Genomic DNA, 26,536 nt, shown 5'->3' on the forward strand with positions numbered 1-26,536 from the left:
TTCTTATTCCCCGAGCACAGGGGAAGATGTTGTGGTCCATTGTGGAGGTACACCGACTCAAGATTTCAAAACTAGTTCTATGTACGACCTTGAGAAATTTAAGTTTCCACCGTCTGGTTCCTCCATCTGTAAAAAGAGAAGGTGGACCTTCAACCTCTAAGGTGCCCTCCAGTTCTCTAAAAACCCACCGTGAATGATTGGCTGTGGGATGGCAACAACACGGCCATTTCTTTGAGTGTGTGTGGATGCCCAGGCAATATTCCAGAGCATATGTGCTAGAAGACCACATGGCTGGTAGGGAAAAGAGTACCACAAATTTAAATCATCTAAGAGGTATTTTGTGTTCCACGAAGGGCTAACTGTAGCAAGTTCTATGAAAGAAAACATTTCGAGCTGTAGTTCTGAAGAACACGGACCCCATAGTTATCTTTAGATTTATCCCATAGTAAATCTTTAAAAAAAGATTCCCATTTTGCCAAGATTCAGGAAGAGCCTGACAGATAATAGGGTTCCAAAGAGAAACAGACTACGAGAATTCGCGGTAGTTAATGTTTGTAATTATAATTGACCTTGCTGGGTCTATCTTGAGGTTGGTGGTTCAGTACAGAGATACGATGAAACTTGGAATCCAAATGACTGTCAAGCCAACAACATAAAATCCTGTCGCCAGAGTAAAGCCTAGTGTCAAGTCTCTATCCTCTTCCTCTTTCCTTCGATGGTGGATGCGAACTGACTGTCGGCGTCCCGCCAGGACCATGTGTCATCGCTGAGTGACTGCCAACCCCTGCCTCCCCCATCAGTGGTACTGAAGGGACACTTCTGAGCAGCCTCGTGGCTGAAATCAGGAGCTTCTCTTCCGACAGGTTCACTCCCCCTTGGGAGACCCTCAGTGGCTACTGACACTGAAATGTTTGCAGAATTTTTGGCAAAACTGTAGAAACCAAAGTATAGCAAGAAAGAATTCTGGCCACCGTGTAGATTTAAAAACATGAAAATGTTTATATCTTATTTAACATCTGACACAGAAGAAGCCACATTTACACAGACACATTAAATCTTCAGAGCACTTGAATCACAGTTTTGGACCTTAGATATGACAAATGCTCATATGAGATGCATCCGTAATTTCTTCTGTAATTGATTTTTACAAGTTATACCATGATAAGACTTAATTAAAGTTACTCATGTGGCATATTTTCAACATTTTATAAGTAAATCCAATGCTTACCACAATCGATTTTTGTTGCTTACACAGGAAGTTCTCATGATTTTAGTAGTACACAAATTGAAGCTGAGACCACACTCAAAAATGAGCTTAGAAAATGGCATTACAAAAAACTGGGAGTGAAAAGTAAAAAACCCATGCAGGGCTGCTGCGCAGAAGTAAGTCGGAGGTTTTCACTGCCATAAGTCTTCAGTGCGGCCAAACTTAAAAACCAGTCCCCTGCAAATGAAATCAGAAACATCACACCTAGTTGAGTTTGGGGCTAAAATGAGTATGTGAGATTTGGAAAATGGTGGGAAACTGGCAACAAAGACTTGCCGAGTTGTATGAAAAAAGCCATGGAACGTATCAGAATAGACACCGATCGTGTGCAGTCACCCACCAACTCCACCACTGCCTTAGCCTCCAGGGGCTGAAGACGTATGTCACCCTTAAAAAGTTAACCAGAGTTTGGTAGGTAACCATACTATCATATTCATTCCACAAACCTTTCTTGAGTGTAGACGTGCTGGATGCTAGGGCTACAAAGATGAGTAAGATACAGGGTCCCTGCCCTCAAGTTGTTCACGTTCTTGATGACACAGCGTGGTAATGGCGAGAGAGGTGAGGAAGGGGGAGGAGGTATTTATACCACATGTTGAGGCAGCACAGAAGCCTATAGAATTTATTCGGCCTGAATGTGTTAGAAAAGGAGTTACAGGGGCAGTAATATTTGAGATGGGCTTTGAGGGGCAAGCAGGAGTCTGAATGGGAGATTTGCAGGGACAGAAGCTAGTTTGACGAAGGAAGAGGTTTCAGGAGAGGAAACAGTAGATCAAAAGGCAAAGAGGAAGAAAAGACCACGGGGCCTCGGGAAGAGCCCAGGAGGAAAAGCCCAGGAGACTGTGGCGTCAGGAACACGCACACACAGAACGTACAATCCCGGGTTTGGGGGGCGGAGCTATCTACAGCTCTCTTCAAGGTTTCAACTTAAGAGGGGCAAGAGGGCAATTACACACATAAGAAGGTACCTGTCTAGGTCTAGATCTGCAGATACACATAAAGGTGTCTGAGGTGCAGAACAGGAAGAGTCCAGTACAGCTAGATTAGAGCTCCAGGGGTAAGAAAGGGAGGGAATGGAGGTGGCCAGGATTTGGTAAGCCAATTGACCAGGGTGGCAAACTGCCCACAGGGGCTTTCCGAGTCTTAAGTGAGTCAAGAGGGCAGTGCCAGCCTGCGCACTCTACTCCAGGGGGCAACCGACCCCCCTCTCGGCCGGTTTCTGAAATGGGGTTCTGCTGAGCTGCGTCCCCTACTTGAAAGGAACAACTATTCGCCTCCAGCTGATGGTTGCCATGCGAGGCTCAGGATCGTCAGATCTTCCAGTTTTTGAAGAAAAGCCAAAAATTCAGATTTTGATGTAAAAATCTCTTGATTCTGAACCGTCGGCTCAATAAAACAGAAAATACCGTACAGGATAAACAAGACAGAACTGTGGACAGAATCTTGCGGGATGGCCGCTAGTGTTGAGTTCTTCTGGAGACAGCTCCAAGTTTTGAAAAATTTTAACAAGGGGGGCGCCTGGGTGGCGCAGTCGGTTGAGCGTCCGACTTCAGCCAGGTCACGATCTCGCGGTCCGTGAGTTCGAGCCCCGCGTCGGGCTCTGGGCTGATGGCTCAGAGCCTGGAGCCTGTTTCCGATTCTGTGTCTCCCTCTCTCTCTGCCCCTCCCCCGTTCATGCTCTGTCTCTCTCTGTCCCAAAAATAAATAAACGTTGAAAAATTTTAACAAGGGAAATGACAGGATTAGAGCCATGTTTTTAGATGGAAAAGTGACACAGGAAAACTGGATTCAAGGGAGGAACCAATCAGGGATGTGAACTGCTCAGGACGGGATGGTGGTGACCGAACAGGAGAAATGGACAACAAGGGAACAAGTGTAAGACAATTCAGAGGCAGGTTCGCTGGGCCTTGGATGGGGGGGGGGCAGCGTGAGGGCGAAACTGAAGACGGAAGCAGACGCCAGTGGCATATGGAGGTTTTCATTTTGTTTTCTCATCTGTTTCCCAGTTAGCAGTGTATACTTAAGGTTAAGCCTACAATCCTAATGATCAGTTTACCCTTAGAAAAATAAACACTTGAGCGTCTTTTGATGAAAACAAAAATGCAACCAGGGAACGGTCTATACACTCTCGCAAGTATGTTAATTTCTCTTTATAAAGGATTTCCTAAATGCTCCAAAAAGTGATCTGGTCTCTATCTTCTGGTTAGGATGAGGGAGGCCTCCACCCTCCAGAGAGCCTGAATGCGACACGCTTCAGAATACTGCCCAACAGATGTAAACTGTAATCTGAAGAGTTTCTTGGGCAAAAGCCAGTCCCTCCTACACTGTCAGATGGTCACCTTTGGTACTGACATCTGTGTCTGATTTCTGAAACCGTAATTTCTCAGCTGTTGCTGAGTATTGTTCTGTTACGAATCAGAATGGTAGGCAATCAGCTACAACTACCCTAGTAGCAGTGCCTATTTGCTGAATTTGACTTCACTTTGCTTATAGTATTTTCAAAAACCCGAATTCCTTTTTAGACTTAACAGGGACAACAGGACCAAATGAGAAACTAACCAAACTTGTTGCATATAAAAGGAATTTATCGTAATTTGGGACAAGTCCATGACTGGTTTCCGAGGTTTTGTGACATATGAAAACTGCTGTATGAACTTAGTGTTTCTTCTCTCATTGGAAGAGATACACATTTCCCGAAAATCTTCCCCCTCAATCCTCTGTTCCTCCGTGCTGTGACAGAGTGACTTCTCTGCCACAAGCAGCGTCTCAGCGTGGAACCTGTTTCATCCTTTATCACTGCCAGAGTAAATAATGATAAAGAAGGCTGCCGTTTCCCCTTCCTGGCTGGTTCTCAGTAAATCCCCTCCCTAGGAAGCTTTTCGTACGCACCCTTATGCTACCTTCCTTTGGCTGAAGTTGTGGGGTACTTAGTTCTCGGGGCACCTCTACCGCTGGGGACATACGGGAGTAGCGAGCTCAGGGTGCTTGCTCCTTCCTTACAGATGCCCAAGCCTCAGCACCGCAGCTTGAAATGACAAGAAATCCTAACTGTCAACGCTGTCTTTCTCATAAGCATGCTACACTACCCTACAAAATAACAAACGTCCTCAAATTTTATTTCATACGTTGAGGAACGAGGTTTACTCATGCTGCATTTTTGAAGTCTAGTGTTACACTCTAAAAAAAGGACGGGGGAGGAGGGAAACAGAACTAACACTAAACAACCGGTGGCGGACAGCAAAAGGAGAAAACGCCAACTGAATTCACCCCAGATTTCAAATGTCATCATCCCAGTAGCTGGAGCCTGAACTCGAGTCAGCCTCAGTTCTAGCCGGACGATCTCAGACAAGGAGCCTACCTTCTCTGTGCTTGTTCTCACATATAACATGGGGATGACGGGGTGTCCTCCAGAGCTGTGCCGGGGATTGGCTGAGAGCATACAGGTAAAACACTAAGAAAGGTGCCTCATGGGGCACCTGGGTGGCTCAGTCGGTTGAGCGACCGACTTCGCCTCAGGTCATGATCTCACAGTCTGGGAGTTTGAGCCCCGCGTCGGGCTCTGTGCCGACAGCTCAGAGCCGGGAGCCTGCTTCAGATTCTGTGTCTCCCTCTCTCTCTCTTCCTCCCCCGCTCATGCTCTCTGTCTCAGAAATAAACATTAAAAAAAAAGAAAAAAAAAAAAGAAAGGTGCCTCGTGCATAATAATTGCTCAATGAACTTTGGTCATTATTATTTTCCACATAAAATCAGTGGCTTAACTTTTTGTTATTGTTGTTTATTATTTGTTTATTTTGTTATTGTTGTTATTATTGTATTGTTTTGTTATTGTTGTTGTTCTTTGGGTTTTCTCCACTAGTTTTATAAGAATGACCCAAAGATGTTGTGCCTCTTGCCACTCCTAAGTTCACACTTTTTTTTTTTAAGGTTAATTTATTGAGGAGGGGGAAGGAGGGAGAACCAGCAGGGGAGGGGCAGGGAGAGGGGGACAGAGGATCCGAAGTGGGCTCTATGATGACAGCAGAGAGGGGCTCCAATCATGAACTGCGAGATCATGACCTGAGCTGAAGTCTGATTCTCAATGAACTGAGCCATTCAGGCGTCCCCAAGTTCACATTTGTCTTATTTCCAAACTGATTTTATAAAATTCCAAGAATTCCTGGTGAAGGAAGAAGTCTGAATATCACGGCTGAATGTTACTGAATGGCAACAAGTGGATACGGGGCTTCGATTTCCCCTTTTGGGGGGGTGGGTAGGAAGGAGCAGAGAAGGAAAGTCTGACCATGGATTGTCCTACAACATACAGTAGTGTTTGAACCTTTTTTGGATTAGGGACTTCTTGGAATATCTGGTGAAAGCCATAGATCTCTTCCCAGAAACAAGCTGAAACACCAGTGTCTTGCATACACAAATGTCTGGTGGTTCCCCATCTTCAGATCCCTACTCATGGTATGATGGTTAAGAATCCCTGATGCAGAAGATAAAGAGAAGCTGTGGTGAGGCTGGGGTTGGGGAGGCTAAGGCCAGGGAAAAGGGCAGACCCTTAGTTTCCCTAAAGAGTGAACACTGAAGAAGATTATTGATAAACGTATTAAGGTTTTTAGGGGATTTTTAAAAAAATTTATTAATGTTTATTTATTTTTGAGAGAGACAGAGACAGAATGTGAGTGGGTTAGGGGCAGAGAGAGAGGGAGACATAGAATCCAAAGCAGGCTCCAGACTCCGAGCAGTCAGCACAGAACCCGACACAGGGCTCGAGCTCATGAGCAGTGAGATCATGACCTGAGCCGAAGTCAGTCACTCAACCGACTGAGCCACCCAGGTGTCCCTTTTCAGGGGATTTTTTAATCTTTTCATTTGTCATTGCATCAGAAGGATAAAGAATGTTAGGACTTCTCCACACCTCAAATCTCATGCATAAGTTCTAGTAATGCCAAGGATAGAAAGAACTATAAAATGCACTCGGAAACAAAATTGTAAGGAGAAAGGGTTTTAAGCAGGCTTTCACTGAAAGCAACTGTTAGAGATACAGATTTAACATGAACATTGTCCTGATGAATGGATAAAGAAGATGTGCTATATATGCATATACAATGGAGTATTACTCAGCAATCAGAAAGAATGAAATTTTGCCATTGGCAACTACGCGGATGGAACTGGAGGGTATTATGCTAAGCGAAATGAGTCAGAGAAAGACAAATATCATGACTTCACTCACATGAGGACTTTAAGATACAAAACAGATAAACATAAGGTAAGGGAAGCAAAAATAATGTAAGAACAGAGAGGGAGACAAACCATAAGAGACTCTTAAATACAGAGAACAAACTGAGGGTTGCTGGAGGGGTGTTGGGTGGGGGGATGGGCTAAATGGGTGATGGGTTATTAAGGAGGGCACCTGTCAGGATGAGCACTGGGTGTTATATGGAAGTGATGAATCACTAAATTCTATTCTAAATTCTATTCTAAATTTTATTCTAAATTCTATTATATATATATATATATATTTTTTTTTTTTTATTGGAAAAAAAGAATGTAAACTCTCTTTTTAAAGAAAAGAAACATAGGCAAATGATAAAGAATAAAATAAAATGAACATAGTCAGTGTTACATAACTAAATCTACACAAATCATAGTTCTTCATTAAAGGGGACATGGTTGCAGTTTAAAAAACCAGTGTATGTTCCCAAGGTTGGCAACGAACCAACTCATGTATTAAAATATCTTTCTCAGCCTCATTCTTTACATGTTATGACACAGCATGGGGGAGGGGCACTGGACAGGGTAAATTTAAGCAACTAAATATAGTAAGTGACTTAAAAGAAACAATTATAAAAAAAGAATTAAGAAAATAGGATGAAGAATGCAAAAGAAACTTACCCAAAAAAGATGAAGGCATTTTGGAAAAATACAGCAATTCCAGGATATACGATGGCTTTTTCTGTAAAAATAGTTGCGAACGTTTAGTTTCTGATATACTGGTGAACAGCGGTTTTCCTGCCTTACATAATTAAATTTTCTAGTAACCATGGTTGGTTTGAATATTTATTAAATGATGTAATACGCGTGACAGAGTCTAGCACTGGTTTAGTAAGTGATTCCTTCAATTAACAAATATTTAGCAAGTGCATATTATGTTCAGCATCGTTATGTGCTGAGAATATGGCAGTGAATAAAACAGGCAAAATATTTTTCATCTTCATGAAGCTAAACAATGTAGAAAAGAAGGAGAAACAAATGAAGTGGGAAAAGGTAAGAGAAGTGTAGTGAATGATGCCATTTAAAAAAAATGTTTATTTTTTTTATCTTGAGAGGGAGAGAGCACGTGAGTGGGGGAGGGGCAGAGGGAGAGGGAGAGAGAGAATCCCAAGCAGGCTCCCTGCTGTCCACACAGAGCCCGATGTGGGGCTTGATCCCACAAACTGTGAGATCACGAGTAGAGCCGAAATCAAGAGTTGGACACTTAGCCAACTGAGCCACCCAGGTGCCCCCAGCTGCCCCTTGAATGATGTATTTTCTACAGGTGGCCAGGAAGAGCTCACAAGAAGGTGACACTGGCATAAGGTCAGGGAGGATGTGAGGGTAGGGGCCATGCAGAAGCAGCAGAACAGAGGGCACAAACACCTGGAGGTGGGAACATACGGGCACCTGAGAGGAATGGTCATGTGTGCAAAAGAGAGAAAAGCAGGAGACAGATCAGGAAAGTACGAGGGGCCAACTGGGCGTGCGTGTGTGCGTGTGTGCGTGTGCGTGCGTGCGTGTGCGTGCGTGTGCGTGTGTGTGTGTGCGTGTGTGTGTGTGTATGTGTGTGAAGATCCTATAGAGCTCTGCAGTCATGGTGAGGGCTCTGGTTTTCGTTCTGAGGGAGATGAGAAGCCAATGGAGGGTCTGAGCAGAAAAGTAAGATGAGCTGACATATTTTAAGAGGATTCCTCTGGCTGCTGTGCTGAGGGGACGGGAGAGTAAAAGGGTAAGGGGAGAAACAGAGACCAAAGAGGAAGCTATTTCAGGAAGTCGGACGAGAGACTACAAGGGACGGAATGAGGGTGGCAGTAATGGAGATGGTAAAAAGTGGTGGGATTCGGGGGGCTCCTGGCCGGCTCAGTCAGTAGAGTGTGCAACTCTTCTTCTCGGGGTGGTGGGTTCAAGCCCTACACTGGGTGTAGAGATTACTTAAAAATAAAGTGGTGGGATTCAGGATATATTTTAACAGCAGAATCAATAGGATTTGCTGATGGACTGATGTGGGGTGAGAGAGAACAAGAGGTATCACCTTTGACAGGCCTTAATCACCCAGTTTTTGGCCTAAACATTTGGAGGGACAGAGTGGCCACTAGTGACTGCCAGGGGAACATTTGTTCCAATGTATCCCAGACTGAAGTTGAAATTCTCCTAAGTTTCTACTACTGGAGCCAAGGTGTGATGAATAGATAAATTATCCACTTTTTCTCAGAATAGTTTTAACTTGGGGCGCCTGGGTGGCGCAGTCGGTTGGGCGTCCGACTTCAGCCGGGTCACGATCTCGCGGTCCGGGAGTTCAAGCCCCGCGTCGGGCTCTGGGCTGATGGCTCAGAGCCTGGAGCCTGTTTCTGATTCTGTGTCTCCCTCTCTCTCTGCCCCTCCCCCATTCATGCTCTGTCTCTCTCTGTCCCAAGAATGAATGAACGTTGAAAAAAAAAAAAAAAGAATAGTTTTAACTTAATCTGATTACCGTAACAGCTGGTTTGCACAGGCCTTCACTACTACAAGGCCACATTAAATATTCCGTATTAGTGGTAACAATGGCTCATAAAGATCCTACAGAAAGGCAACTTATAAAATTACACATCTCCTGATAATAATTCTCAAAGCATAACTTGACTCCAGAAACCTTTAGGAAAAAAAAATCACTAAAAACTCTAGGAGATAAACACTCTCCAAAAAAAGGGGCTCTGTATTAATAACAGCTATATCCAGGAAAGAAGAATTACAAATAATATTATTTACTTCTTTAGGCTCTTTTATGTTTTCAGTATTCTACAATAAACAAGTATTATGGAATTCAGATAAAAAAGTAACATTTTTGTTTTTAAAATATGGTGATAAAAGATTTTGTAGCAGCAAGAGAACTACTTAAGGTATCATGTAAAATGCAGACGCCTGTGTTTGAAACTTTATTTACAGTATGATTATAACTACACAAAAACACAAAAGAAGAGACCAAAGGAAATACACCAAAACATTTCAGAGCAGGACGTTATTATAGTCTGCTATAGTTGTTTTTTTTCTTTTCTACATTTTTGGTAGCATGGTTTGAGTAATAACTTACATGAGCAACAAAAAACATACCTATTTAAAAAAGACTATCATTCCTGTCTATAAGACTTAAAAGAGCTTCCTAAAAATTCAGGAAACCCACGATTTTAATCCAAGAATTACATTCTGTTCAAAGAAATAAAGGGTTAAAATATGGGCTAGTTTAGATCTCTGCTGGTCCAGTTTTTGCAAATCATTAACACCATATTTTTACTGTGAGAAGCATAGTCAATTTTACCTGGAACATTAAGGGATTTTTGTATTTTTCCGGGGTCCCTCAAGGTGAAATTTCAACCAGGGATCTAAGAGCAGGCCTTTTCCTGTAGGCCTTGCTTTAAAGTGGCCTGATACTTGCACATTAAGTGCTCATTTACTTTCTATCTAGAAGGAGATGATGTCATAGTACCAGGGAGGCTAACCTCAATAAATTTTAATTATAGGATGTTAGAGCTTTGCATAGATATCATTCATCAAGTCAAAACTTGCCAAATAGCTTGAGAACATATATATTCTGCTTTTGAGGTTTTTGGAAGCCAATGAGAAGCAAGGTTTGGAGCTGTGTCCCATTACTTCTAGGCTCTATTCGAAGGAAAAAAAAAAAAAAAAAACCAGAAGAAAGGAATACCAAAAACATACCAAACGAACAAAATACTGATAGGGTGAAGGGAGTTCCCAGGCATAAATGCTAGTAGCTGACCCATCTAGATAAAAAAAAAAAAAAAAAAAAGCTTTATTCTAAAATAACCTGGAGTGCCGGGGTGGCTCAGCAGGTTAAGCCTCCAACTTCGGCCAGGTCATGATCTTCTGGTTCATGAGTTCGAGCCCCACATTGGCCTCTCTGTTGTCAGGACAGAGCCCGCTTTGGATCCTCTGTATTTCTCTCTCTCTGCCCCTCCCGAGCTTGTTCTGTGTCTCTCTGTCTCTCTCTGTCTCTCTCTGTCTCTCTCTGTCTCTCTCTCTCTCTCTCGGAATAAATAAACTTACAAAAAAATAAATAAATAAAAATAAAAATAAAAAAACCAACTTTTGAGGCGCCTAGGTGGCTCAGTCGGTTAAGCGTCCAACTCTTGGTTTCGACACTCAGGTCACGATCTTCCATCTCATGGTCTGTGAGACTGAGCCCTGGGTCCGGCTCCAAGCTGACAACACAGAGCCTGCTTGGGATTCTCTCTCCCTTGCTCTCTGCCCCTCCCCCGTGCACGCTCACTCTCTCTCAAAATAAACAAATAAAATAACCAACTTTAATGCACAACTTCAGTAATCCACTGAGGTAAAATGTAAACTATTTTCTCTTACCTTTAGCAACATAACCTCCAAAGAGAATCCACATAGATGCAATCAGAGATCCAAAGGCCAGCATGAAACCAATGAACAGCCAGATGCGAGCACCTTAAAAGAAATAACATTTTACCAGAATTGTTTCTCATGTGGCAGCAGTCAGTTCAATCAACTTTTCAAAAGGAAAGCAAAAACCAAAACAGAAAAAATGTATCATTGCCATTTAAAATCTAAAATAAGAATGAAAGATGTGCTGAGTATCTTTCATCAGTGCAGACGTTGGCCTTCTTCCTGTTGGCTGGTCTGTATTCTAAGTGCCTATAATTAATCTCCTTAAATATGAATACTGAGAAAAACTCCTCAACCATCCTATAAAAATCTCACAAAATATGTTTCATATTTACAGGCTCATTCTCCATATATTTTTAGAAATTGTACTCCAAAATTTAGACTCCTCCAGGAGAACTTTGAGGCAATAACATGTGTATACTGAGCAAAAAATTCATATTCAGTGATAGATGAATAGGTAAGTCAGGCAGCAAAATAAATTCAAACTTACTGTGACTGGCGCTTAGGAAAGCTACATTAAAATTATGTTAATAGAGGAGGACAAACAAGGTTTAAATCACATTTATATAATATTTATGAAGATTTGCTACAAAATAAACAGCCCTTAGATGAACTGACATGACTTTAATTGGCACGAATACATTTTAATAAAAACACTGCCCTCTTCCATACAGCAAAGCAAATAGAATGCTGTATTTAATTTCTGATTTCATCTCCAAAACATAAGAGCATTATGAAAATAATAAGCTGACACTTTTAGATATGGTATTAAATACAACGGACTCTGGCCCCCCGAGCTGTGCTAGCTAACCAATGTTAGTCAGAGATGCGAGGGCCACATTCTAGTCCTGGCTCTAGCTATCACTGGCTTAGCAGTATCAGCGCTGGCCGCTAACATCTGTCTGTTCGTTTACAGTTCACGGTTATGGCAGGTCAGGGCTCCTGTATCTCTGCTACTTAAGTTCATCTGCAGAGACAGTGAACCAGAGAGTCAGAGTGTAGATCGGAGCTGACTCCTGCAGCTTCTCCTGTTTCATTAAAAAAAGAAAAAGAAAAAAAGTCACCTGAATTTTGCCTAAATGTATTTATTTGTAGGTTTCCTTTTTGTATGGATGTAATATTTTGTTTACCATTTAAATTGCTTACTAAATGTGCCCCCCATGTCTTTGCGTATACTGGACTCTCGAGGAAGCCGACCCACACGCATGCTGAATTTGGCCTCCCTTGGGTGCGCAGCCCAGGAGTCTCAGTGGAGAGGGAAGGGAGTGGGTGAACCTAAGCACCAAAATTCTATTACTCTACTCCGTTTTGCAAGATGCAAAGAGTTCTGGACGTTGGTTACACAATGATGTGAATGCATTTACGACTACTGAACTGTATACTTAAAAACGGTTAAGATGGTACAATTTATGTTGTGTATTTCAAAACACACCCCAAATACTGTGATTCTAAACTATTTCAAAAATGCCAATCCAATCAAGTAAGGCTGGCAAAAAAGAGAAGAAAATAATTTATATGGTATAGCTTAAAGTACTAGAAGTTCTATTTTGCACATGGATTCTTTTATTAGCTATTGTCTTTTACCGTCCGTGGTACATATTATTGCATGGGGTTATATACTCAAGACTGTGTACACTATACTATACAGCCGACTTCGATTAAATGTGACTTGTACCTTATGCCTTGAAATCTATAGCCTCTGTTCTAGACAGACCTCCATCCTATTTCTGATGTGAAGGGGTTAGACGAGTGGTCCTTCCATGTAGAATTCTCACTTTTAAGGATGTATACGGTAAGATGTCGTTTACACCTATTTACCTGTTTGACCCAGGCAACCTTCACTGTAACTATCACCTCGGACTTGTCCATTTGATACTGCATTAATCCTGTGTGAATAAAATAAAGCCAAGATATCACGGTCTTTGACTCCAAGAGGAAACTACCCACGACATCAAATCACCAGAGCCGATAAGCTAGAGTGCCTCAAATGCAAGGTGAGGCCTCATGAGTCTTGAGTAATGGGCTCACGTAAACTTAAGCAAGTCCCTTGAAGCAGATAGCGTCTAAGCAGTGGTGACAGCCGCCAGACCAGCAGAATTAACATCACCCGGGAACTGATTACAGAGAAAATTCCCCAGCCCCACCCTAGACTTACTGAGGCAGAAACTCTGGGCAAGGGGCCCAGCAATTTGAGTTTTCACAAGTCCTTCAGGTGATTCTGACGCTCACTAACATTGAGAGTGAAATTTTCAAAATTATGTCTCATTTGTTAAAGTTTGAGAGTGAAATCCTCAAAATGATCTTGCTAAGATGGAACCATCGTTAGCTTTGGATCTATCTAGCTTTCCATTTGTGCAAACGCCACCTGTAACATGCATGCTGACAAAACAGAGAGGGCGTGGTCCCTAGACAACCCCAAAGTACTTAAAATTGGCTTAGGAATGAGGGTTTTTTGGGGGGATAATTCTGTACTAAGGTCCAATGTTTGGAGAAATAATTATACTTCAAGCAAAACAAAAGCTTTTTGCTCTGAAGACATCATCAAAGGGATTCAAGTGGTAAAATGTTGGGTTTTTTTTTTAGCCCCTGATACACGTTCCAAACAGGAAATCTTTCGTTAACTTTCACAGAGAACCACTCTAAATCGAGATAACCTGGCTTTCTTTAGAAGTAATTGTTCAAAAATTTAAACATCACAGGACAATGTTAACAATATATTAAGTTAAGAAGTTATAAAATTTTATACACACTATTATCTGTGTGTATATCTATATATCTCCACTCGTGCGTGCGTGCGTGCGTGTGTGTGTGTGTCTACCAGTAGAATGTAAGCTTCATGAGGGCAAGGACTGTGTCTACCTTGTTTCCCATTTTTATTCTCAGTGCCTGGCACAGGCTTGGCACATAGCAGGTGCCCAATAAATGTGCTGACTATGTGAACCCTAATTTTTTAAATAGTAATATGAAGTCATAATTATTCATTCAAATCTAAGTTTTAGAATGATCAGAATACTCATAATTATGTTCAGTGATCTCTATTATCAACCACATTATCTGGTACACAAAATAAATACATTTTAAAACAAGCATAGGATTTTTTTTAATAAAAATTTTTTAAAATGTTTTACTTATTTTTTAGAGAGGAAAAGAGAGAGAGAGAGATAACGCACAAGCAGGTGAGGGACACAAAGAGAGAGGGAGAATCTGAAGCAGGCTCCAGGCTCTGAGCTGTCAGCACAGAGCCCAACGGGGGGCTCGAACCTACCAACCATGAGATCGTGACCTGAGCCAAAGTTGGACGCTTAACCTATTGAGACACCCAGGCGCCCCAAACAAGCTTAGTGTTTTTTAAAAATGCAGATGTTCTTGGGTTAGTGGTACTTTGCTCTTGTTTTTCTCCTTGCTGAGCCATCTCAATAAACTTTCTAGCCCTCTGTCAAACAGTCACGCCCCTGCCATGTCAGTCTCCACGATCAGGCACATTCTGAAATGAACAATCTCCATTTGCTCTCTGGCATTACTAATTTCACATATAATCTCAAACTTACACAAAAGATGTCAAGTACAGTTCAAGTAAATTTTGAAAGTTGCCAACCTGATGCTCCATCACCCTAGAAATGTGTATGTGTTTCCTACAAACAAGACAGTTTCAGAGAACAATACAAGCCTCGAAACTGGGATACTAACAATGATGCATTACCACCATCTAATCTTCAGACGTCATTCAAGTTCCCCAGTTGGCCCAATAATGCTCTTAACAGCAAAAGAGCAGAATCATGAAACACATTTTGTTCTCATGCCTCTTCAGTCTCCTCAGTTTTCTCTGGCTTTTATGACCTTGACCCTTTACTCCAGCCGTCCTGGTCTCCTTGCCATGGAGCCTCTTTCCTTGCTATTCCATAGGACTGGAATGATCCTCTCTCATATAGCCCCACAATCACCTCCTTCATTTCTTCAAGTCTTTCCTATGAAAGCACCTTCTTCAGAAGGCCTTCCTTGACTCTACTGAAAATTTCTGTACCCTTGCTGACATCTATCTGCCTTCTCTGTAGCACTTCCTGGTATCTCACAGGCTATATATACAATTTATTTCTCCTTGGTTACTCTCTGCCTCGCTCATTTGAGTATAAATTCCATAAGTGCATGGATTTCCTCCTGTTTTATTCACTGCTGCATTTCCTATACCTAGAGCAGAGCCTAGAACACAAAAGCTTAAAGAATATTTGTTGGCTGAGTGAATAAACAAACGCTTAGGCAAAGGACACAGTTTCTGACCTGAATGTAAAGTTACAAACATCAGCAGTACAGAAGGAAGAGGAGAGAGGAGAGAAGCTGGGGGTGGGAGTGGAAGAGGAGAGGTGGAAGGGAGAAGAGGAAAGAGAACGGTTGCTTTTCTTTGTAAGTCCTCCTCTGCGAGTTGACTTTTAATCCATGTCCAATACGTTGATGACATTTAAAAATATGAACTCTACTCGACTACATGTAAGACATTTTTATTTTGTGGCAATCTACGTAAGTAGTGTGGACAGTGACACTTACATGAGGAAGGCTATGGTTGCTATGACACCACAGGCATGGTATGAGTGGTTGAATTCTTCCATGGTGGGGTAAATGACAGCTGCATCTATGATAATCCACCAGCCTGTAAAAAACTAAAGCAGACACACACCAAAAATGTGACACTAGTGAGAAATTACAGTAACTTCCTATCTTACTAGCTAAAAAGAAAGCAAAGTATCTAAGAGACCCCTTCGGATGAATTTCAAAATTTTCTTAAATGTTCCGGCAGTTTCTCGCATATAATGTGTATGTGGCTTAACCCCTGAGGAAATATTTGATACCCTTAAGTCGGCCAGCAATTACCACGTAACACGAACTTCTTTTCTAAGCCCACTTTGGTCATTATTTTATATTGTTGTAATAAAGTCTGTCATCTTATTGTGTGAACTGGAAATAAGTTGTAATAATCTCATGGCAGGAGAAAGGAAAAAAGTGATTCACATGCCAGTCGACAGAAGGAGTGGCTTGTGGCTGATGTTATAAGCTTCCAGAAAGATGTTATCACTGAAGACAAAAAAAAATTATTCAAAACAATATGGGGAATAGTGATTGTTGGCAGCATTTGAGCTGTCCTCTTGGTGTCGTGAGATAGGTAAGGGCCCCGCAGTTGGCTTTTCCTTTTGATGCATTATAGTGCGGTGTATGGATGCTTTTACGTGTGAGGTTAAATTCAATTTAAACACGATGTTATCATTTATCTTAATTGAATTTGGTTCTGGATATTATCCAGGGCCAATACATAAGGAAAAACATTAAAACTACACAAATATTAGCTAACCACAAACTTAGGAGTAAAATATTAACCAAATTCTGCTAAGTAACTGAGAAGGTTTTGAAAATAACACCGTACCCTACCCCCATTCCCAATCATGACCCAGTTAGCTCTGAGAACTGCCATCTTCTGGCAATTCTTTAAAAATAACTAATTTAGGCTAATCAAATTATTTTTATCAGGTTACAGACAGCTCCATACTCTATTAATGACATTTTTACAGGCTAGCCCGAGTACCTCTTTCATTTTTCTACCCTCACCTCAATGCTTTTATTCAAGATATTTTCTTCGTAAACTAAAATGTAAAGTTTTTTTTTTTTTTTTGGATGTTTGTAAGAGCAGAATTTCTACAGTAGTTTTTTTTTTTTTTTTTTAAGATTTTATTTTTAAGTAATCTCTATGCCCAATGTGGGGCTTGAACTCACAACCCCGAGATCAAGAATCCCATGCTCTACGGACTAAGCCAGCCAGGTGCCCCTCTACAGTCGTTTTATACTTTACTGTTACTTTGGAAAAATATAGGGTAATCATTTTTCATAAATTATAAATGTCAGAGACGAGGCAAAGAGGAGATATTTGAACTCGGATTTTCTTTTTTCAAGATTTATTTTTAAGTAATTTTAACACCCAGTGTGCGGCCTGAACTTAAACCCTGAGACCAACAGTCACATGCTCCACTGACTGAGCCAGCCAGGAGTCCCTAAACTTAAGATTTTTGTTTGTTTATTTAAAATCCATTATTTAGAGCACATGACCACATAAGAGCATAAAACACAAATATCAGATGCCTTGAGGGATTTGCAACGTCAATAAAAATTTTACACTATAGATTACTTCTCGGCAATACACTTTAATGAGTTTCCTGTTTGGTTTTTGTTTTTCAGTGAGATTGAGAAGAAAGTTAACTCTGGATTATGAAAAAGTGCAACCATCTCTCTCCACTGGTTCTGACTTGTTTCTTTCTTAAACACTTTCTGGTTACTTAATGTACTGACAAAAAGGAGGCATTATTCATATAATGAATAAATGTAGAAACCTTTACTGTCTTATATACCATGCATTTAAAGAAAACCAACCATTGTACTAATCACTATCAAACCATAAGGTCAACTCTTAAAATGGAATAACTCAACCCCCGCATAAACAAAACATCAACATTTGTTAAAACAAATTTAGTGGTCAAAGATAAAATAAATAGTACATATTTAAAAACCTCATACAGAATTCAAAACACATAAAAACAAACAAAATAACGAATGGCCAAATTACCAATGACACTTACTAGAACACCAGCAGCAATGGAAGCAATAGTATTGCGCTTTTCCCCCCAGTCAATGCATTCTGAGCATCTCAAGCCTTCTAGAAATCCAGACATTTTTTCAAGTCACTTAAAGAAACAAACAGAAAAATCAACTAAATAAGGTACTTCTATTTACTTGCTTCAAACATGACTTCTGTTCCTAGAAGATAATTAACAGTTCAGGGGTAACTGAATAAAAGTGAAAGACTTTATTTTGGCTACATATACTTCTTCGGAATATTTACTTTTTGATGAATTTCCACATCAAAACTTTGGAAAACAAAATTTAGATTCATTTAGCTTATTATTTGTTTAACTTAAAAGACGGTTTTGGTATATTTAAGAACTAGGAACAAAGGTGGGTATCCAAATATTGAAAAAATTTATAACGATGATTAATTTTAATTCCAAACTAAGTTATTATGTGATTTTAACATTTACAATCCAGGGGCACTAACATAATGGAGAGACAACGATAGACTTTGGCTGAGGTAAAGCATGCAGTTAGATGAAAAAATACTTGTATTAGTAATTTTCACATTTTATCATAGGACATGTGTTTCTGCTCAGATTAAGAAGTTAAACACTGCCCTACGGGTCTTCGACTCACATCCCGTCCTTTCACTTCATTATTTTTTTCCTTCTCCAACCCTTTGTGTTAGTGTCACTTCCAGTAAAGAACACCAATTTCATATTAATATGTTTCTGATTCTAACAGATGTTTTCCAGCCAAAAGAAAGCACAAAATTGAAGTTAATACTAATTCGGACACGAAAACATCCGCTGTGATGAATCCCGACCTAACAAATTACATAAAACCATTCCTGCGAGCAGACCTAGGCAGACCTGGCCTAAAACCCATCCGGATTATCTCTATTTCAGAGCATGAAAAAGCCTGAATTACGTATAACTTGCTAATTATCAAGACACACCCAAACTCCTACCAGCGACTCTGAACCCGTCTGTTCAACTACTCTTGTAGCCAGCAATCCTGATTGTCCAAAAACATGACATTCTAAAAAAGAGCAATGAGTCCAATCGTAACATCCCTTTTAAGCATTAAATATTAAAAACTGAGATTGTAACCAATACTGATATGTTTTTAAGACAAGCCCAGTTTTGACCATTCACCTTTGTTTTTCCCTGGGAGGAAGAGCAATCCAGTTTGTGTTAGTTTCGGTTCGTCTCAATGTCCCCGCCCCGAGCCCATCCGAGTGCACTTTTCTCAAGTTTATTACCGTCACACTGCCGCACAAACCCCGCCCCCAAGCTCGGGATTCTCGGTCCGCAGTGGACACGGGCTGGGAGGAGGTGGGAACTCGTTCCAGCTCGGCCACCCCCTGCCGCGTGAACCCGCCGGTGACACTCCCTCTCGGGGGCTGTTTCTCCAACCCTAAAGGAGGGGACCGCGGAGACGCCGGAGGGACCCCGCGACGTCCCGGGGAGGGGCGCGGTCCGGCAGCCGGACGGAGGAAGCGTCCGGGAAGGGTCCAGGGAGGCACAACCCGAGCCCGCAGCCTCCCAGAGGGTGGAGGCGATGACTCGGTCGGCACCGGCCGGGCAGACGGGCCCGGGCCCGAGCCCTCTCCGGCCTGTGGCGGCGACCCCCTCCCCCACTCCCGCCCGGCACTTACGGCCAGCCCCGCCAGTGCAGTGAGTCCCGAGCCAGGTGTCACGCCGCGCGCGGCCGCCTCACTTTCCCCCAGTTTGCAGCCAAGAAAACAAAACAGCCACCCGCCGCCGGGTACCCGGATGAAGCAGCACCGCCCCCCGGGGCTCGGTCGCGCATGCGGAGACCGGGGCGGAGGGGGCGGCGCGGAGAGGGAGGGGAAAGGGCAGACGGAGGGCCGGCGGGAACGGGTGCCCCGCGCCAAAGTGGGCTGGTGCTCCGGGCGCTCGTGGCGTTTCGAAGATGGGCGGGCTAGCCTGAGTACGCCTTCCCGGCAGAGGTGTGAAAAGTCGCCCTTGGTCTTCAGCTTTCCGAAAAGGGAGGCGTCTGTTGGGCCCTGGATCTGTCCTGTGTGAGGTGGTAAATTTTCGAGGGCTGCGGAGGGCCCTGCAGTTATCTCAGGCCTGCGGTGGCGGGAAGAAGTGCCGGTCCGCGTGGGGCAAAGAGTGGCTCTGGGTTTGCAGCCCTCGCCCCAGCTTTAAGTTGTTGAGGGTGTTTGTTTCATTCTTTTTATTTGGTTATTTTAGAGAGAGAGTGGGGGAAGGGCCAAACAGAGAGAGAGAGAGAGAGAGAGAGAGAATCCCAAGCAGGTGTCATGCTCAGCACCGAGCCGGATGGGGGACTTGAACCCACAACCCAAGAATCAAGACCTGAGACGAAATCAAGAAGAGGGTCAACCCAGTGAGCTACCCAGGAATGCCCGAGTTCTAGGTTTTTAAGTCTTATTTTCTCAGTGCCTGGCCCGGCCCTCATTGTAGCTCCGCCTCCAGAAGGGGCGGGCTCAGTCCCAGGAGGCAGGGACTACCCAGGTGAGGGCGTGGTGTACTGTGCAGTCCAAATCCCCGTGCTGACCCTCTTCTGGGGCTTGGCCTCCACCCCCCCTCCCCGCCCCCACCCTTTGCTTTAAGGCCGGGTTTCTCAGCCAAGCCACTGCTGACATTTGGGGCCTGATAATTTTGTATATGGGGGCTTGTCCTGTGTACTGTAGGGTGTTTATCTGCATCCCTGACCTCTGCCCACAGGATGCCGGGGTTATTCCTGCTGTTGTGACAGCCAAAAATGTCTCAAGACTGCCAAATGTCCCGTTGGGGGGAGGGGAGTCATCTAGGTTAGAGCCGCTGTTAATACCGGTTTGGGGGAAGTGACCCTTTTCAAAAGCAGGAAGCAATGAAGTCTTGATTACAAGAACCACTTGTGGCCTGGCTCGCCTGCTCTTCTCCCAAGAAGCTCTTGGTCTTGCTCCATCGGCTCTAGCCAGAGGTTCTCCCGGAGTCGGAGCCGCCCCAGAGGAGGAGCAGGTCCAGGTCCAGAAGGCGCCACCAGAAAAAGCACGGGCGCCACTTGTGGTCTTACTCGCTGAGCGGGTGGAGTTCTCGCAGCAGGTCCGGTCCTGCGGGAGGGTTGTGTTACTACGGGATCACTCGGGGGCAACAGTAGTATGGCTTAGGGTATAATACGATAGCCTAGGGTGTACCCGAGAGAATGCAGTGGTTGGAGGAAGAAATCCAGCAAGAGGTCGCAGAGCAGAACCCCGTTTTGCTTAAGTTAAAGGTTGCGCGGGTCATTTGTCGTCAAGAGGGGCGCAAAGTTCACCTTTTTTACATGTGGGGCTACAGTGTATGAGGAAGCTGGGAACCAAGGTCGTTGTGTCCTTTAATTTCTTTGATTTCCTTTGATGCATACAATGTAGCTTTGTGTTTTGCGGGGGGTGGGGGTGGGGGCATTAGCTGATTAGTAGGCAAAACTGTACAATACAATCCATAGCGTATTTTTAAAGGACATTGCTCTTACCCCTTAGGACTAAAGATTAATTGTGACTGTTAAATGGCTCCGAGTGGAGGATTCTACTGCAGGCAGTTCTTAATAGAAACTTTTTTGGTAATGTTTATTTATTTTTGAGAGAGAGAGACAGAGCATGAGCAGGGGAGGGGCAGAGGGAGAGGGAGAGGCAGAATCTGAAGCAGGCTCCAGGCTCTGAGTTGTCAGTGCAGAGACCCATGTGGGGCTGGAACTCACAGACCTCAAGGTCACAACCTGGGCCGAAGTCGGAAGCTTAACCAACTGAGCCACCTTGGCACCCCCATAGGAGCTTTTTAATCAACTTTTCCTTTCTCGATGTTTTCTCTCTCCACCCTTTTTTACATTTACTGGGGTTAACATGATTGTCAAATATTTTATAAACATAAGTAAGCATCTTTATATGGCTTTTACAATAAAGCACATGCTTAATTTGTCATTCTTAGCCTTTTTTTGGATACGTTGTAGAATGAGTGCTTGTTTTTGTCCTTTGTAGGTACAATGGAGCTATTCGAAATAGGAAAAGCCAGTGCAGCTGGATGTTGGCCTTGCCAACCAGTCTCAGAACGGGTCCTGTAGTTAAAGAAACTTAGGAACAGCTGTAACAAATAATGCAAAGTGCAAGACAATCCAGATTAACCTAAACAAAACTTTGCAAAAAACGATTGCCTGAAAGACCTGGTTAACCATTTTTATTTGATTCGCCTTAGACTACACTTCCAGAAACTCTAGCTAACTATAATTTGCTAATGTCAAAATAGCAGATCTGAAAATACTAGACAAGCCGTCACTCATGAAAATGGGAGAGTAATCAACTTTATATTTGGTGACCAACCATACCAGATTGGGACTGTTCTTGAAAATCCCACGTTCCAAGAAACCCTTCCTGGATGTAACAAGCCCGGGTTTTCAGCAAAGAGTGACAGAGATTGGGGGATAGGAAGAGATACAAAACCCATATTATGTCCCCTCCCCCCCAAAAGGAAGACAACATCATTTTTAGTGACAAATGAATAGGGTGATTATCTGCCTTATGTTGACCACTGACACTGGCAGCCATGATTTGTGGTTGACCATAATGTATCTATTGTGGCATTTTCTCAGAGCAACTTAAATTCTAATCATGTGCCTTCATAGTCCACGTAACCGTTGCTCTTTGGGTGCAATTAATGCTAGTTTAATTTTTAACTTTGTGAATATTGTGACCATGTTTTCTAAGAGTTGAGATGATGAAAATGCAAGAGTACAATACCAATGCCAGCAGGACCCAACCAATAGCGAAAAAGAAGACTAAACATCTGTGTTGTTTTAATGACAGGTGGAAGGACACAGGCGGAAGGACACAGGCAACTGCATTTGGATAAATGATCCAAAGAGAGCATACTGCACAACTTGCAGAAAAGAATTTGGGGTTGGGTATGGTGGAGGGGGGTGTGAAAAAACATGCGGAGACTGAGTACCACAAGTGTGGGATGAGACAAGCAGTACTTTTGAATCAATGACAAGTGTCTTCCTCTCCTAAAAAGACACCAGTGCTTGAGGAAAGATAGCAGTCGCTGAATTAGCGTGGGCATACCCCCCCAAATGAACATGTGTTACGTTATTGCTTCCTTGATTGCTCTATGAAGCTGAGTGAAGTTACATTTCCTGATTCAGAGGTTGCAACTAAAATGTCCTGTGGACGAACAAAAGGGGAACTTTTGATTAGGATGTATTGGTCCCTTCCAGCATGGAGCCGATTCTGTCAGATCTCACCAATAATCGTGCCTTCTGCAGTATGTCAAGTGATGTGTTGTATCATGGCAATAAAAAAGAGTTCCCCCTACCTCTTTGGTTCTTTGATTTGAAAAATGGGGTTTCAAATAGGCTGCTTGGTTTCTGTGAAGATTGTAATGACACCTTAGGAAACATTAAACAAAAGAGCATTGATAATCCTGTCCAAATACAATCTAGACGTGGCTCACTTATTTGCATATTCAGCAGATAGTACGGACGTAAATGTCAGAAACTTCCATTCAGTCTAAAAAATGGAAACCTCTTACCTGTTAAATGTCCTGCACACCTTGTACACAGGCTGCTAAACAGGGATGTGATTTACTTTCTTGTGACATTGACTCTTACGTAATGAAAGTTTTTGGTGACACTTCAGTTTCAGAGGAGCAGTTAATGAGACTTCTGACTTCGTAGAAATGGAAAGAGATAGACTCCTTAGACATATGCCTACAAGATGGTTGTCATTGTTGCCAGGCTTAGAAAAGATGTTAAAATGTTGCCCTACCATAAAATCCTATTTTCAAAGTGTGGGAAAAGACGAATGCCCTTCTCTAGTTGGGAAACACACTGAAGATGAAAATGGAGAAAAGGATTACAATACAACAGAAATTTATATGCTGTTACTCCACAACTGCTTGGTGGTCTTTGAAAACAAACCGGTTCATGGGGTGGAGCCCCACATTGGGCTCTCGCTCGCTCTCTCTCTGCCCCTCCCCTGCTCTTTCTCTCTCCCTCTCTCTCTCTCTCTCTCTCTCTCTCTCAAAAATGAATAAATTAACATTTTTTTTTAAAAAATGACAGACATTTTAGACATGGATAACCTCTATGATGAATTTATGGATGCAAAGAACCTGATTGACAAATAGCTGGTCTACCAAAAGAAGCCTATAGATAAATATGGATGGACATTTTGGGAGAGCTGGAAACAAACTCCTACAAGCCTAAAAACCTGCTGTTGCTAGTAAGTAAGATTCTAAGTGTACCATGCTCAAATATGTTTGTTGAGAAGCTGTTTCAGTTGATGCAATCACATTGGACTGACACCAGGAATCAGTGTAATGTGGGTTTGATAAGAGCACAGTTGCAAGTCAAGATGATTTTACGTGTCATTGTATTCAGTTTTACCACTACATAAAAGAAAAGGAGGACGTTCTAAAGGCTGCAGGCAGTTTAAGAAGTATTATTGGAAAAGGAAACTGAAAGAATAAAAATATCCTGAATTACGAGATAGAAAGAAATATGCCATTGCATATTTTATTTTTTAATAAAAATAGCAACGTCTGGTGCACCCAGGTGGCTCAGTTGGTTAAGCGTCTGACTCTCGATTTCACCCCAGGTCATGATCTCCTTATTCGTGAGATCGAGCCCCACATTGAGCTCTGCACTAACAGCGTGGAGCCTGCTTAGGATTCTTTCTCTTGACCTCTCTCTCTTTCCCTTCCCTGCTCATGCTTGCTCTCTCTCTCTCTCTCTCTCAAAATAAATAAACACTAAAAAATGAAAAGAATAGCAATGTCTGTTTAGTTAATCCTATTGTATTTAGTTTCTCCTTTTAAAAAGTCACATATTTTTGCATCTTAAGAATAAAGATTAGGGGCATCTGGGTGGCTTTGTTAGTTAAGTATCCCAACTCTTGATTTTGGCTCAGGTCATGATCTGAAGGTTCATGAGTTCAAACCCTGTATAGGGCTCCACACTGACAATGTGGAGCCTGCTTGGGATTCTCTCTCTAAAAATAAATAAATAAACTTAAAAAATGTTTAAAAAAAGAATAAAGATCAATATAACCTTCAAAATTTAAATATTCAAATTGTTTTAAAATTTTTTTTTCAACGTTTATTTATTTTTGGGACAGAGAGAGACAGAGCATGAACGGGGGAGGGGCAGAGAGAGAGGGAGACACAGAATCAGAAACAGGCTCCAGGCTCTGAGCCATCAGCCCAGAGCCTGACGCGGGGCTCGAACTCCCGGACCGTGAGATCGTGACCTGGCTGAAGTCAGATGCTTAATCGACTGCGCCACCCAGGCGCCCCTCAAAAATTTTTAAAAAGTTAATTAACTATTGTATTAGAGGACACAATAAAAATATTGTTATATGTTTTTCATATGTTATTTGTTTAATTAGTCCTATTATTACTAATTGTCTCTGTTAACTATTCCTATTTAAATAATAGCATTTATGTAACTGAAAGATAAAGAATGGAACATATATTTTCAAGTCTTTCATATTTTTATGTTAAAGTTATAATACTTGTGTATAATTATTTTCTATTATGGTGTGTGTGTGTGTGTCTGTTTTGGTTTGTTTTAGTTTTGTCCAACATTGGCTGTCCCTAAATCAGACCTTTTATCCTTCTTAATTATGGAATTTTGGTCCTTGTTTTAAGTGGATTCTCTTTGGGATTTTACCCCCTCAGTACCAATTATCTTTTGCTAAAGAGAACCACCAAATAATTACTTTTGGTTGAGGAGATAAGGAAGGGCCTTGTAGCTAAATTGGTCTGTTGAAATAAAATGGATACTAGGCTTGTGAATTTTAATTTAGGCTGTGTCTTATAAATGCCTCTGATAATCATAAACAAAACTTAAATTGTTCTTTTAAAATGGTGTAAGATAATCACTCTTAACCAATCCCCTGCTGTCAGGAAACCCCCATTGTAATAATCCATCATTGCAAAGTTAAATAACTTCCCCAGTCTCATATTATAAGCATCCTGTAATAACATACCTTTGAAGTTCTTGCCATTTTTTGTTTGAAGTCTCCCACTTTGTGAACTTTTTTCTTGTATGTATGATAAAGTCAACATTTTAATTTGATCTGATTTTATTTTTGACAGTTTCTGGTGTCAGAAGTGGGATCTGAACTAGTCCCCTGAAGAGCCCCAAGGGTGGTAAGTAACCGGGTGCCAGTACCTACAGAGCCCATTGTTCTCACTGCTTTCTCACCAACCACGGAGTTCCAGGTAAGTCTCTCCTGGATCAGAGCTCCATTCTCTTTGTGTTTTCAGCTCTCTGACTTTATTGTGCATATCTATGTTTTGTTCCAGTTTCTTGGTTACCCTTCTGTCTGTAAGGGGGGAAAACCCATGATTCCTTGAGTTTCTAGACAGGAGTAAAATTCTTGAGATCCCTATAGATACAGCCATTTTAGAGATTCTATGGCAAAGATTCATTCCAGTTGGCCTAAAACTCTTTCCCTACTTCTTTCAAAAACTCCTACTTCCTATATATATATATTCACTTAATAACCAGGATCTTGTCCCTTTTGGAAAAATGGGTGTGTTCTATATAGGATAACTTGGAGTTACAGTGGCCACTTTGGGGGACCTTTAACTTAAGTAAGATAGTCAATAAAATAGTCCACCTATCTTAAGGATACTCCTGAAAGAGATGATCCTGAACCTTGCAACAACAATAGAATGTATTCCTTGTTTGGTATGGAGGCCTCCAAAAGACAAAATGACTCTAAAATAGACTCCCTAGGGGGGCCTGGCTTACTTAGTGCATAGAGCATATGACTCTTGATCTTGGACTTGTGCACTGAAGCCCCATGTTGGGCATAGAGCTTACTTAAAAAAGAATAGAGAGGTGCCTGGGTAGCTCAGTTGGTTGATTGTCCGACTTTGGCTCAGGTCATGATCTCACAGTTTGTGAATCTGAGCCCCACATTGGGCTCTGTGCTGAGAGCTCGGAGCCTAGTGCCTGCTTTAGATTCTGTGTCTACCTCTCTCTCTCTGCCCCTCCCCTGAGCGTGCTCTG

At 42.2% G+C, this 26,536-nt stretch overlaps 2 protein-coding genes across 4 annotated transcripts in view; one reads left to right on the top strand and one right to left on the bottom strand.

The window, feature by feature from the left end:
* Positions 1-18,601, top strand: part of LOC125173940 (RH-like protein) — a 56,755-nt gene extending 38,154 nt beyond the window's left edge. The window contains exon 10 of one of the 2 annotated variants that reach the window (XM_047873601.1): positions 18,257-18,601. In XM_047873601.1, coding sequence (XP_047729557.1) covers positions 18,257-18,289 — 33 coding nt within the window. In that variant the 3' untranslated portion in view covers positions 18,290-18,601. Of the gene's footprint in view, positions 1-17,122; positions 17,290-18,256 lie in introns of those variants that run through there. The other variant, XM_047873603.1, reaches the window with a different exon arrangement.
* On the bottom strand, positions 976-19,331 carry TMEM50A (transmembrane protein 50A). 2 transcript variants are annotated; one of them, XM_047873609.1, is made up of 7 exons: positions 19,173-19,331; positions 17,521-17,625; positions 15,446-15,558; positions 12,725-12,792; positions 10,856-10,948; positions 7,145-7,205; positions 976-1,444 (listed from the first exon to the last, which is right to left on the bottom strand). In XM_047873609.1, exons 2-7 carry the CDS (start codon positions 17,611-17,613, stop codon positions 1,399-1,401), a joined length of 474 nt encoding a protein of 157 aa, XP_047729565.1. In that variant the 5' UTR covers positions 17,614-17,625; positions 19,173-19,331; the 3' UTR covers positions 976-1,398. The 2 variants fall into 2 exon arrangements, with proteins under 2 accessions (XP_047729565.1, XP_047729566.1); XM_047873610.1 differs by lacking the exon at positions 19,173-19,331 and adding an exon at positions 18,670-18,780.
* Positions 19,332-26,536: the final 7,205 nt, after the last annotated feature.

The sequence above is a fragment of the Prionailurus viverrinus genome, chromosome C1 (genome assembly GCF_022837055.1).
Source record: "Prionailurus viverrinus isolate Anna chromosome C1, UM_Priviv_1.0, whole genome shotgun sequence".
NCBI classification, from domain to species: Eukaryota; Metazoa; Chordata; class Mammalia; order Carnivora; family Felidae; genus Prionailurus; species Prionailurus viverrinus.

What these genes read in the sequence shown, in the direction of transcription:
- TMEM50A (XM_047873609.1), bottom strand. Translation starts at nt 17,613, where the DNA reads ATGTCTGGATTTCTAGAAGGCTTGAGATGCTCAGAATGCATTGACTGG. An exon ending in GCAACCATAGCCTTCCTCAT is followed by an intron (nt 12,793 to 15,445) that starts GTAAGTGTCACT and finishes TTATTCACACAG; the next exon opens with GATTAATGCAGTATCAAATG. An exon ending in AATGCCTTCATCTTTTTTGG is followed by an intron (nt 1,445 to 7,144) that starts GTAAGTTTCTTT and finishes TTTCATTTGCAG; the next exon opens with GGGACTGGTTTTTAAGTTTG.